This window comes from Lissotriton helveticus, assembly GCF_964261635.1.
Source record: "Lissotriton helveticus chromosome 1_1 unlocalized genomic scaffold, aLisHel1.1 SUPER_1_unloc_49, whole genome shotgun sequence".
NCBI classification, from domain to species: domain Eukaryota; kingdom Metazoa; phylum Chordata; class Amphibia; order Caudata; family Salamandridae; genus Lissotriton; species Lissotriton helveticus.
This window is the reverse complement of record NW_027611691.1, coordinates 1,147,456-1,161,000: the sequence shown is the minus strand read 5'-3', so window position 1 is coordinate 1,161,000 and position 13,545 is coordinate 1,147,456. Positions and strand designations below refer to the sequence as shown.

General features: G+C 43.8%; 1 protein-coding gene across 1 annotated transcript in view; it reads right to left on the bottom strand.

Moving 5' to 3' along the window:
- Positions 1–2,018: 2,018 nt before the first annotated feature.
- The window catches only part of LOC144806128 (uncharacterized), a 49,060-nt gene continuing 37,533 nt past the window's right edge, over positions 2,019–13,545 (bottom strand). Inside the window, exon 2 of the mRNA XM_078672558.1 lies at positions 2,019–4,324. Coding sequence (XP_078528684.1) covers positions 3,119–4,087 — 969 coding nt within the window. The 5' untranslated portion in view covers positions 4,088–4,324 and the 3' untranslated portion in view covers positions 2,019–3,118. The remainder of the gene's footprint in view (positions 4,325–13,545) is intronic.

Here is a 13,545-nt window from a genome sequence, read left to right as displayed (position 1 = left end):
CTTCCAGATGTGGTTGTCCAGATTTGTTGGGAATCCATATTATAGAATCATGCCTCTATGAATTTAAAGGTAATAGGAAGCGCAAGAATGGTGTACGTCTTTGGGCTTCTGTAACAAACTGGAGAGCTGTCAGAGTGTGATGGGTTTTGTTGTAATTTTCTCTTTTATGGTCTGACAGGCTCGCTCTATTAAGTCCCTTAAAGTGTCCTTTTCTCGTAATTTATTTCCTCTTTTTGTCAGGCCTCATCGCAAATTGTATGTAAATATATTGATTGTTTGGCTTGTGCCGTAATTGTGTATGTAATAATTGATGAATTTTGTCCTTGTATGTACCACATTCCCAATAAAAATATAAATTAAAAAAAAAAGTGACAAGACTTTGCCTCAGACACACATTTTAATTTTATTTCGGCACATTACAGAGGTCTGTAACGGAGGGTGAACAGGCCCTGGTAATTAACCCCTTATACTCAGCAGGCTGCAGCACTAACACTGCTTTGAGAAGGGACGGGGGGGCAGGCAAACGCAGACAACCAATAAGTTGTCCGCCTTGATTCAGTAGATCACTTTGCTTGAACCAATGAAAGCGAACATTTATGGATGTGTGGACTTAATCACCTGAGGATTCAAGAACAAAATTAATTGATGTATTTCAGGAGTTTTTGGCAGGTTCAGGTGATATAAAAAGCAGCTTAGGGCCATATGTACAGATTTTAGGGATAGCGATTTCCTAATTGTGATTCTCTGTGAATCACAATTAGGAAATCGCTATCCCAAATGTATGAAATTCTTTCAGTTTTATTCAGCGATTCCTAGGTTGTTGCAAATCTCCCTACCTCATGAATATTCATGAGGTAAGTCGCAGTTTGAGACCCACTGGGAATACCAGCCATCATAAATCACTATGTCTGTGATTGCTTATGAATGAAACAACTTTTTTTTTAAAATTAAATGCAGCCCATTTTCTTTAAAGGAACACAGGATGCAGTTTCAAAAAAAAAAACTTGAAGTTTAATTGTTTTTTTTTTTTTTAGATTAGGCAGTGGTCCCTGCTGTTAAAATATATTCTTTTTTTTTATTCTAAAAGGGGAAGGGGTCCCATTGCGAATGGGTTAACACCTCCTTAAAGGAGTCAGTAAAACTTGAAAATGATGCACCTGTAATTTGGTCGCAAAACATTCATACATACCATTCAGATTCAGTATTTGGGTGGGACGTCCTAAACACGCCGCTTTCAAATACTGAATCGCAAAGACAAATTGAAATTCGGAAATGTGCTACCGAATCACAACTTGTGTTTTGTACATGTGTAAAAGTATGTTTTGTACATGTGTAAAAGTATGTTTTGTACATATGTAAAAGTATGTTTTGGGGCCAGAAACGGCTAGACCAAAAAATGGTTTCTACATACGGCCCTTAGCTTCCAGTGAGTTAAGCTTCAACAACTGTCAGGCAGCCTGGCCTCAGTCTCACTCACGGATCAGTTGATAAATGCTGATAATTGATGTCAGTCCGGGATGTTGTTGACTGATGTCAGCTCTGGTTGTTAACTTATTGTGAGTCCTGGATGTTGGTGTCTAATGTCAGTTCTGGGTTTTGGTAACAGATGTCAGTTCGGGTTGTTGGTGCTGGAGGACCCCCCCCCCACCCCCAGCCCCACCCCGAGGCAAAGTTGCATCTATCGTGAAAAATGACGGACCAATTTTATTCTGCACTATGAAACATTACGATCAGTATTGCAGTAGCTTTTTCAAACACCTGCACTACTTAATTTGTGCACAGGGGCAATATTACCATATTTCAGATGTTTGCGTGATTTCATCTTTATAGATACTATTTCATGTTTTCTTTTGATTCAGGTCTCTGAATAGGCTTTCATTTTACACACAGCAAGAGTCATAACAAAAGATTCCATGAGGAAGAATACGTTAGTGAAATCTTCTACATTACTACTCTTTACACTACTGACCATACCATCAATATCATCCGTGCAAAAATAGATACATTCGAAGAATTGATTGTGTTTTCACTTTCACAGGCAATATCTTTGAAGTGGTTTTAATAGGCCATACTGGGCAACAATTGGTCGCAATCGATTACACTTGGTCACAATGGTTTGTGATTTTTCATTTTTTGTCCCTAAAGGCATATTCCAACATTTGACACTCTTCAAAAAATCTCCATGCATTGTTCTCTGGTACATATTATACAATTCCCACACTAGAGTCCATACACAACTTGCCACATTAATATACTGTTCACCAGTCAGGACGTTTCAATAAGTATTTGTTTTACTAGTACGACAACGTGCCAAGGCTAGAGTCTCTTTGGCTTTTTGAATAGCAGCACATTTAAATTACCCTGTTGGCTTTCATTCATTAGCTTGTTGTAGGAATTTAGAGAAGAGCATTTCAGTTAACTGCTTCCACTTTTTTGCTCATCACAATTTTCTTTTTTATATATGTAATCGCCTTGATCTTTTACATGAGCAAACTCACAGGAGGGAGAAGCTCTCTTACTACTGAAACTTATTTTATGTCAATCTGCTGAACGTTTGGCAAGGGAATGTTTATAAAACAGTGTGAGTGTGTTGGGGTGGGATGTGTGTTGGGGTGGGATGTGTGTTGGGGGTGGGATGTGTGTGTGTGGGGGGGGTGTGATTAGGGGTGAATGAGAGTGCATTGGGACTGGAGTGCGTTGGGGATGCGGGTGCGTTGGGGGAGGCGGGGCGTTGGGGGAATGCAGTGGCGTTGGAGGATTTTGTAATTTAAAAAAAGCCCTTACAAGTTCCACCTTAAACAGGTTTGCAACTAAGCTAGATTTGCGCTCACCCATTAAGTCAGATTACCATTCTCACTTTAGCTTTTCAAAGATATTATTTCTCATGCAAACCGGATATTTTCTCCCTCATACGCCTAGGCCGACTGAGTTACTCATACATTCAAACACTGTTATGACTAGCCGCTTGGTTTTGCAGCCAACTGCTAACTGTTTTTGGGCAATTCCATGCTATCTCATCAGTAAGACTGATTTCACTGCACTTGTAGGGGTTTCAGTTCAGGTTAATGTCCATATGTTGTACTTTCTTTTAGTTTACATGGAATTATGTGAATGAACATCATTCCTGAGCGGAGGCGTGCCTAGCGTGCGTTCGCTCATGGTGAGTCAGGCTAATTTTGTGGTTGAATCCTTTCTGACATTCACTGCACCAGTAGGGTTTTTCCCCTGTGTGAGTTCTCTTATGCTGGGTCAGATGAATTTTCTGACTGAAGCTTTTTTGACATTCTTCACACTGATGGGGCTTTTCTCCTGTGTGGGTTCTCTCATGATGTACGAGATGGATTTTCTGACTGAAGCTTTTTTCACATTCTGTGCACTTATAGGATTTTTCTCCGGTGTGTGTCTTTTCATGCTGAGTTAGACTACATCTCTTAGTAAAACATTTTTGACATTCATTGCACTGATATGGCTTTTCTCCGGTGTGAATTTTTTCATGCTTAGCAAGAGTACTTTTATCGTGAAAGCTTTTCTGGCATTCAGTGCACTGATATGGTTTTTGTCCCAAGTGTGATCTTTCATGTAATGTGAGACTGATTTTATGACGGTAGGTTTTACCACATTCAGAACACAAATACCGTTTTTCTCCTGCATGTGCACCTTCATGCTGAATTAAACTCGCTTTTTTGCTGAAACTTTTTGGACATTCAGTGCACTGATATATTTTTTGTCCCAAATGTGTTCTTTCATGTCGTGTCAGATAGTGTTTTTGACTAAATCTTTTCTCACAATCAGCGCACTGATAAGGCTTTTGTTCAGAGTGCGATTTCATATGTCGAGTCAAGTAGGATTGTTGAGTAAAGGTTTTCTCACATTCGGAACATTGATAAGGTATCTCTCCTGTGCACCTCTTTTTCTGTACTGTCCTGTTCAAATTACAAGCTAGGTTTGTCTCTTGTGAAGTGCATGGGTACACTACTTCTGCAATCTGCACAGTCTTATAAATAATGTACACTGTTTTTTGATTCAAATTGTGCTGTTGTTCTGGCTCTTGCTTTACAGTCACAAAACCCTCCATCTCCTCGATCATGTGTGTCCTTGCTGCCCCCAACTTAAGGGTTCATTGACATAAGAAATTAGAGAGAATCCAGATACTGCATTTACAATCAGTCAGCGACGCTGCTCTGTATTGTCGTTACTGCCTGGCCAAATCCAGCTTTTAGAAATTGGTTTCTTTTAAAATCTCTGGAACATCTCTCTCTTTGTAGTCTATTTGCGGCAAATGACAGAATCCTTAGGTTTTGTTCCTGTCCACACTTGAAGCCACCTGCAGTATATAAAAAAAAAAAAGAATTAATGTGAAATATCTTTCAAGGTGAAAACTAATTTTAACGAAGTTATTTAACAGTGAATGGCAGCATTCTGGAAGTAATGCATGCACTTTTCTGATGGGATAGAGTTGGTAGTGCTTTGAGGCAAGGATAAATGAAACCAACCTTAAATAAAGCAGATTGATATGTTAACAATAAGTGTGCACTCACTCATATCAGTAACATAAAATGATAAATCTATTTACATTTTGTATAGACCGTAAAATAATTCAAAACAAATTGTTTTGCCATGTCGAATGATATCAAAATGAATAAACTAAATTTGAAACTTGCATAATCTTGTAAAAGGCAGACACAGGAAGATGGCTGAATGAAAGCCTTGAACGATTGCGCTGCCGGGCACCCAGCCTAATCCTATAGAATCCAGTACTCTCCAAAGGAGTTAGAGGTCAGACCCCTAGAGGAGGTCCCACGCATAGAGCCCTCCAGGTGGTAGAGGGGGCTCGGACTGACTTCCTACCATGATGGAGCGCACAGATGCCAAGGTGAGTGCCATACAGTGGCAGCCCAACAATTGCAAATTGAGATTGGTGGACCAAGGGGGCCACAGACTCCACTTCCGAAGCCCCACGAAACCATGATGGGAAGCGCATAGACGCCTGCAGAGGCTTGGCTGAGATGTACTGGCACAGCCGGGCACACTGGGGCTGAATGGCTTCCTAGAAATAAACTGATCGCTGGGGCATGCAATGCTGGTTGGAGCCTAGAAGCCTGGAGGATGGTTGCCACAATGACAGCGGCTAGATAATGGAGATGAGGTCAGCACAGTCCCCAGGCGATAACTGTCCCTGCCCTTCCTGCGTTACGGACTGCTGATGAAAAGAGCGTATACATTTGCAGGATGCCTGCCTGAGAAGGCATAGAGGGCCGGGCCTGCGAAGTGCATACAAGTTGACATACAGGTGCCACCTGTGCAACCCCATCTCCCTCCCCATTGACGTGATCATATAGTTGGGACTGCGACCTAGTAACCCTGAGATTCCAACTGATAAGAGTTTGCTGAGAAGGGATCTTCCAGCTACTAACCTTTGAGACGTGGGCGGTGGTGGATGAGAGGGAGGCTTGAGGGCTAGGTCCTTGCTCATGCCTTGGGGGACATTGTCTGGTTCTCCTTCATGTTCTTGTTCTGGAGGTAATAAGTGTCCGACAGACCTGAAGAAGACAGTCTGACCTGCATTGGGCTGGGCCGCTGTTTTGAGAGGGTACCCAGGGGATAGCAGAACACCTGCTGAGACATATAATTTGAAGGAGCGGGATGGGCCCCTGTGGCAAAAACTATTCTGTGTAGTTATGGGCCGAGATAGATCTTCTAGAACAGGCCAACAACCAGAAATGTACAGATATACAGAGGTGGGAGGAGGACCTGCATGGAACTCGCAGAGCAGACAAGGCCTATTTCCACGGGCGGATGAAATGTCCACTCCCCAGATACTGATGGCTATTACCCAACTGAAACAGATGCTAGAAGAATAAATGGATTCCATATTCATTGATAGTAATATTTGGATCGCCATAAGGTGAGGGAGCGACTGCTGCAGCCAGAACTAAATGTGGTTGAGCTCACTGCAAAACTGGCTCCTAATCCTCACCCAGGTTAAACTTCCATCATTAGCAATTTAGGGGTCCCGAGTTCCAATCGTTACCCTTCTTCCTCCCCATCCTCTTCCAAGGTGGAACCCAACCCATCCACCAGACCCCCTAACCATTGGGTCTTTACTGCCCCTCAACACAAGAAGCCCATTGAGGACCACCCTTTCACCTATGGAGGGAACTGGCCTTCTCCTGCTACTCACATATCATCACCCTATGCTCACCCCCATAACAATAAATAACAGCACTCTAGATAACTAAGCCTACTAAACTCCCCTCCTCTCATCACTCCTACCTCAAGAAGCACCCCACTCACCCACTGTGCTTCCCAACACCTGGCACTCAACTGCCCTATAGCACATGACACATGGAGGAAAACTGTAGAACACCACTTCCCTCTACTCTCCATACCCCCTCCATGTCACCAACCACCAGCCACCAACCTCCAACCTCCAAAAAACCTCCACTTATACTTTCATCATGGACTATGTGGAACCTACATTACCTACCTCTGTTCCTTTTACGAGGAGACATCACTCCCTTCCTATCACCAGACCAACAAACCACTCCTTATACCCCCACACCCCCCCTTGAGGTTGAACTGAAAGACATCAAGCAGACATCAAGCAGGGTCTTCTGAACCTACTACACTTTTCTTCAATGATGGAGGAGCGCTGGAATCTCTACATGTCCCTCAAGAATAATCAATCATGCCTCCCCACTACGGCTAAACTCTGCCAAAGTCAAGACTCATCTTGGAAAACGAGACAAATTTTAGCTGGAAATCTAGGCCTCGTTAACCATCACACCAGTCCACATAGGATCACTGACCCTATGTCTGATGCTGACATTCACTCCTTTCCACTTCATTAAAATACCGCCCATAATAAACCTTCTCTCCCACCATCAAAGATCCAGACTATTTCCTCCAACTCATTTAGAGAATCCAGTGTCAATATCAGAACATTGTTGTTGGAGTCTCCTAAATATCTGATAGGGAGACTCCAGAGAATACCGTTGATGGCGGCCAAGTTTGCACTAATGAGACCATGCCAGTCTTCAGCTTCTCAGGCCTTGGCCGAGCTCCACTGGCTCTCAGTTATGCAGAGGGTACAGTTCAAGTAAATGTGCATAGCCTCTAAGGCTCTGTATGGCATTGGGTCCAAGCCATTACAGAGCAGGTTTGAATGGTATGTCCCCCCACGTAACCTTCGCTCCTCCTCAGCTAAACTGGTGAGAGTATCCAGGTTTAGAAGAGTTAGATATGGAGGAAGAGCTTTTAGTATTGCAGCAGCTTCGGCTTGGAACAAACTCCCAGCCGAACTTAGACAGATAGGTAATCTGCTGCCGTCCAAAAAGAAGTTAAAAATCTGGCTCTTTCCTAGGGCGTAAGTATGTGGCCATGACTTTCTTATCCTTTTTGACCCTGTACACGCTATTACACTCAAGGTTAATTGATCTCACGTGTTCAAGCGCCAGGATACAGTAGGGTCACAGTGCGCTCTATAAATGCGGAATACAATACATTCAATACTTTAAGCCTTGATAATTTACCACCAGTCTCCACGTCTCCCCAAGAAGCTGATGTTACCAAATCCCACCTCAAGTCAATGCTTTTGAATTGCAGGTCAGCGGTTAGGCATGCTCCGAATACAGCCGACCTCTTATTCTTGCAAGATCTGGACCTCCTGATCCTACCACAAACTTGGCTTAATGTTTCCTCCTCACCAATTTTAGACATTCTAGTTCCCCCTGAATATAACCTAATCAGATTGGACAGACCTCACAAAGTTGGGGGAGACGTAGCTTGCATCTCTCGCTCAACTCTCACTGGTTGCTTGTGTCTATTTACATTTTCTCTCCCTTCTTCTTTTGCCTTCCTCTCTCTATCACGAGTCCGAAGCTGCTGGCTTCTGCTCTCCCTCTTGGTGCGGGTGGATGCATGATAATGCAGAGATGACTGCAACTGCTGACAAGACACGCACGCACCTGGAATGTGAAGTGCCTGAACTGCGGTAGAAAGATGTGGTTAGTGGCAGCGTTTCTTAATTGATATGGAGCAAACTCTGCTTTTACAAGAGCTGAATCTGATAGGAGCCTCGTGTTTGCGCCTGCGAGCGGGAAGGATGGGTGAAAAGTTCATAGCGGGATACTTCAACTACGCCAGGGGCACAGCCATCGTTCTCAGAAAGGGCTTCCCTTGGCATACGCGCACTGCAATATGCGATCCCTAGGGTCGGTATGTGATAGTGGAGGGGGTTCTTGTAGGTCGCACAGTGAGACTCATATCAATATACGGCCCCAACACCGAGGAGTGCAACAGGCCTTCGAATTAGATTTTCCTCTACAGACCCTCAAATTCTTGCAGTAAAATTTTTGCCTACGATTTTGCTTCTAGATCTCACAGTGCAATTAATCGATAGTTCGATGGATGAATGGTGGATCCCTTTTTTAGGTCTCGCCTACGCAGCGCGCATGCGCTGCATAGGAGGACCTTTAGCCATCGCTCTACTGTTTTTGGAAGCACATACTTGTGCTTGTGGCGGCATCCCCCTTGCGGGAGCGAGCAGCGGCGCGCATGCTAATTGGCTGTTGCTCGCTCATGCAAGGCAGATGGTGCCACACGCATGAGTGTGCTTGAAAACAGCAGCTGCTTCTTAGCGTGATCGCTTTCACTTTCGCGGCCGCGCCGCTTTCACAGCTGCGCGGCCAATGCTTGTTTATATTTGTTTTTAGTCATTTGAAAAGTGTCCACACGATATGTATTCTTAGTTTCTTGAAGAGCATCAACATTCTAGTAGGCAAAAAAATCGCAGGATACAAGATTAAAAGCAAAAACATAAGTATGATTTTTGGGCCAGGAGCTGTGACTGTGTTATCTTGCTGACGGGACTGTCAAACATGCAGTCTCTTGCGTCACTACTTAGCCTCCATATGTCCAGGTCTTCTCGAGGCATCTCATTCTTCAGCCTCACCAACTCCATAACATGCTAAACATTAGGTTTGATAGTCTCACTTGTGAACTAGTGCTTCGAAAACAGTCAAAGGCGCTCGGCATCTCCACCAGTGCAAAACCTGGTAGCCGGCGCAGATCCACCCCAGTGCACACACTAAAGCCAGTCAGGGCTCCGAGAGGCCGTACCCTCTACAAATTAACATGAAAGCCAAGCAGTTGCAAACTAATGCATACAGAAGCAGTATTTTCTTTCTGCCGCTCACCAGTCAGTCTTCAGGAGTACAGACCAGCCCCTCCAACAAAGGCCCACCCGAAAGGTACACAACTACCGCCTTGGGTGGCATTGAGATGCGGAGGTGCTCCTGAGCAAACCTAGCACTGTCAACGGACACCAAATGTTGGTTGAGATCAGTTCAACAGAACAACGCATTTCAAAATTTTGAGGCCCATACGCTGAAAGGTGGAAAGGCGCTGTGTGCTCTACAGTCGGCTGAAATCCCCTACTGGCTCAAGAGCAAATAAAAATATTCGCTGATCAAACATCATCTTGTTCGGAAGTTTAACTTTGTTATGAATTCTGGGATTCTCCCCGTGAACACCTCAGAGTCCAGTTTTCCTGCTGCAAACCACTGCAATCTAGCAATTTAGCCCAATTGAGGTTAACAAAACTACAACCCACAGAGTGCATTTGGTTGTTTAAGCGAAAAAATCCGGGACTGGATATGACTTTCCTGAAAACAATAACCCCATCTATTAATTTTTATTTAAACGCTTTTCTCCCATCATACAAAACCAAAGTAACACTCATGTCTTGAGCAACTAGATGCTTAAAATGCACAAGTATATTATACGCAAGTAAACTTCTGGGTTCCTCTCAAGGAGAAATGGGTACATACTTTTTTATCTATCAGTCAGTCGTCCCTCTTTTACAGAGCTTCGCTGTAGCACGTGTAGAAAACACACTCACTTTCTGCACCGGCCTTATATACGCACACTAAGGCAGAGCTCGGCGGGTGCCCAGATAACGCGTTTTCCGCGGCGGCAGAAGATAGATATCTGTACTTTGAAACATTGGTTTCATAATATGTAAACAGCCACAAGTGCCGGACCCGCCCACCACCTCGTGAGACTGGAGAAGTGAAGAGACACACCACGCATGACAAAAGGCACATACCCCCCTGCACACCGGTGACGGATTGTAGGCCAGAATCGCACAGAGTCGTAGTTGTGAACGTGCATGTTCTCACTGAAGAGGCTGACTTTTGACCTCTAAGGGTGTGTGTGCGCGAGTATGTGTGTATTGTGTGTGATGCCGCGAGCTATCTCCTAACCACACTTCATCCCTTTGTAGGCCGGGCCAAGAATGATCCATCACACACTGTTTTATCTGTTGCACAGGAATATGTAATCAAAAGAAATCACAAAGGCTACGAACCCATAAATCATTAAAAAGTACTCCGCTTGAGTTTACAAGGCAATAAAGCACACTCAATATTAACAAGTTTCTTCCCCATCCTTGTACTAAAACTGCAGAGAGTAGTTGTGTATTGCAACAGTCGATTTTAAGCACGGCTCTTTTGTCAGTAGAATCCCAAAAAGGGTATGAAAGAAAGAGAAACTGTCCTCCTAAACCTCCTGCTAACCTGTTGTAATTCATATTCGAAAAATTAAAATCATGACATGTCTAGCATTACACATTGTAATTACGCATAAAATAAAACGAGAAATAATACAGCCGGCATAGTATTGATAGAGATTTTAAAGAAATACATACAATGATATTTCATGGGTAGAGTTCTAAGCCAAGTTAACAGAAACAGTTAAAACAAGGTCAAATTTATTTAAATGATTCTTTACCTTTACAGCAAGAGGAGAACTTTCTGGGGTTGTGGAAGAAAGAGAATAACATGCAAAGTACAGAGTGCAAAATATTGAGGCCTCGTCCTGCTTGGGGCTCAAGCAAAATCCTGCTACTGTGTTTGGGGGGAAGGGATAATGGGCCAGAAAAGGATATGGAAAACTCCCTAATTTTCAAAGGGACCCCTCTTTCTTCTCTCCAACCAAACGTCTTATTTATTACAAAAGATCCCTGGAATGTCCCGTAGGAGTTCTGCAGATGGGGTACGTATTAAAGCCTGATTTGCCACTCTAAACAGTTTACCATTGTCAGTCCTCTGCGTCCCAGTGAGCCGATAGCACTCAAACTTGATAAGGAGTATGCGCATGATGCGCCCTCCAGAAGCCACTCTGGGCCTTAATCCATCTTACAAACAGACACGTTGGCTATGCCAATGCTTGTTCTATAGATGATACCAGTTGGAAGAGGAGGCGTGTTTGCTCTCCAAGTGCTCGTATTTCTGCTTCTTTAAAGTTTGATCCAGGCACTGGGGAATGGACTCTGAGGTTAACACACTAAGCGGAGTATTCACAAAGATTTGCGCAGAGCGGACTCAGCTGCACTCTGTTTGTAATTTGTGGTGGTATTTGTAGAGCGCAGCGTTCGCTCCGGAAGGAGCATCTTGGCGCTGATTTCTTGGTAAGAGATCAAATTACTTCATAGAGGCTAAGAATCAGATGGCTGCCATGGTGCATTCATCAGGAAGATTAAAGATCCAGGTTTTTAATAATTTCCTGAACTGTATTTCTTGGGTTTGGGACCTAAGGATTTTAGGCATGGAGGTCCAGGCTTTAGTGGCCAGATAGTTTAAGGTTTTGCCACCTTTGGTTTTGAGATTAAACCTTGCTGGAAGGATTTGATTGTCATTGGCAGAGCGCAGGCTTCTGCTAGGGTTGTAGTGGGGGAAACGCCTGGTGAGATATTTCGGGCCGGTGTTATTGAATGCCCGGAATGCAACAATAAGAATTTTGAAGAATATTCTCTTATGTAGTGGGAGCCAGTGTAGAGTTTTTAAAGTAAGATTTCCTGGGTAGTTTTAAAACTAATCTGGCTGCAGAGTGGAGTACACTTTGGAGTTTTTTAAGAGTAGATTTTTTTGCGCCGGCCAGGAGACCGTTGCAGTAGTCTAGGCGTGCGAGAATTAAAGCCACTGCTACGGTTTTTCTAGAGTCTATCGGTAAAAAGTCAAAGAATTTTTTCAGAGACTTTATGATGCCGAAGCAGCGGCCAGCCACAGTCCTAACGTGTTGGTCGAATGACAAATCGGCGTCAAACAGAACTCCAAGATTCCTTGCTGTTGCTACGGTCTGGGGGGGAGCAGCTGAGTCTTCAGGCCACCATAGGCCTGGACAGAAATTGGCTTTTTTTCCCCATTGGGAGGATTTCTGTCTTGCTGGAATTGCATTTTAGATGGTTTATATCCATCCAATGAAAGACAGCCTTCAGACAGCTTTTGAGGTTTTGCTCAGCCTTAGTGGAATGTTCCTCTAGAGGTACGATGAGTTGCGTATCATCGGCATACGATGTTACCAGTATGCCGAATGACTCAATCAGAGATATGAGTGGAATTAGGTAAATATTGAAGAGTAGAGGGCTCAAAATGGAGCCCTGAGGGACTCCTGATGGAACCCTCTTCTCTTTGGAGAGGAAAGGACCTAGGGCGATCATTTGGGACCTGTCGGTTAAAAAGGAAGTTATCCACGCCAGAACCACCTCTGAGATACCGATATCTTTCAATCTGCTAAGCAGAATGGAATGCGAAATGGTATCGAACGCCGCTGTGAGGTCTAGAAGAATAAGAACAGCGTTCTTCTTCTGATCCTGCAGCAGCTTTATAGAGTCTGTTAGTTCAATCAGTGCCGTTTCCGTAGAGTGATGGGGGCGAAAACCTGATTGTTGGGGATGGAGTACGTCGTGTACTTCGAGATGTCTTTTGAGTTCTCTATAAACCATTTGTTCGGTAATTTTTCCTAGGACAGGGAGGAGAGATATTGGGCGGAGATTAGTAAGGTCAGATGGGGATTTATTAGATTTTTTCTTCATCAGGGGTTTTACTATTCCCTGTTTCCATTCGCGTGGCACGATCCCCGTGCTAAGGGAGGAGTTAACAATCTTATTTATGATTGGGTTTACCACATCAATGAGTTGATGGAGAATTCTGGGGGGGCAAGGGTCTGAGGGTGATCCTGATTTGCATGCCAGAATGACTTCTCTGGTTTGATCTAGATTGACCGGTGTGAAGTTATTAAGACTTCCGACTGGGATTAATTTCTGCGCAGATATACTTGAAAACTGGGCCGTTTGAGGTAGAGGAAATTTTTTTTTTGATTGCGTCGATTTTCTTCTCAAAAAAGTCAGCTATTTGGTTACAAAACTCTTGTGATGGGGGGGATTTCAGGTTGTAGCGCTCTGGGCTGGGTGAAAGTCTTCACTATCGAGAATAGAGTTTTTTGTTTCTGTTTGGACTCAGTAATGGCGTTAGTATAGAAGACTTTTTTAGCTGTTTTAATGTTGAAATGATATATTTTCCTCAGCTGAATATATAAAAGTCTGTCTGCCGTGTCGTACGTTCCACGCCACTTGCGTTCGGCTTTTCTGCATAATAGATGGGCTTTTGCTAGTTCTGAGGTGAACCAGGGGGCATTTGTCTTAAGTTGTTTATCTGTTCTTCGGGGACGTTTGGGAGGTTCGCGTGCTCTGATCTCCTGCTGTAA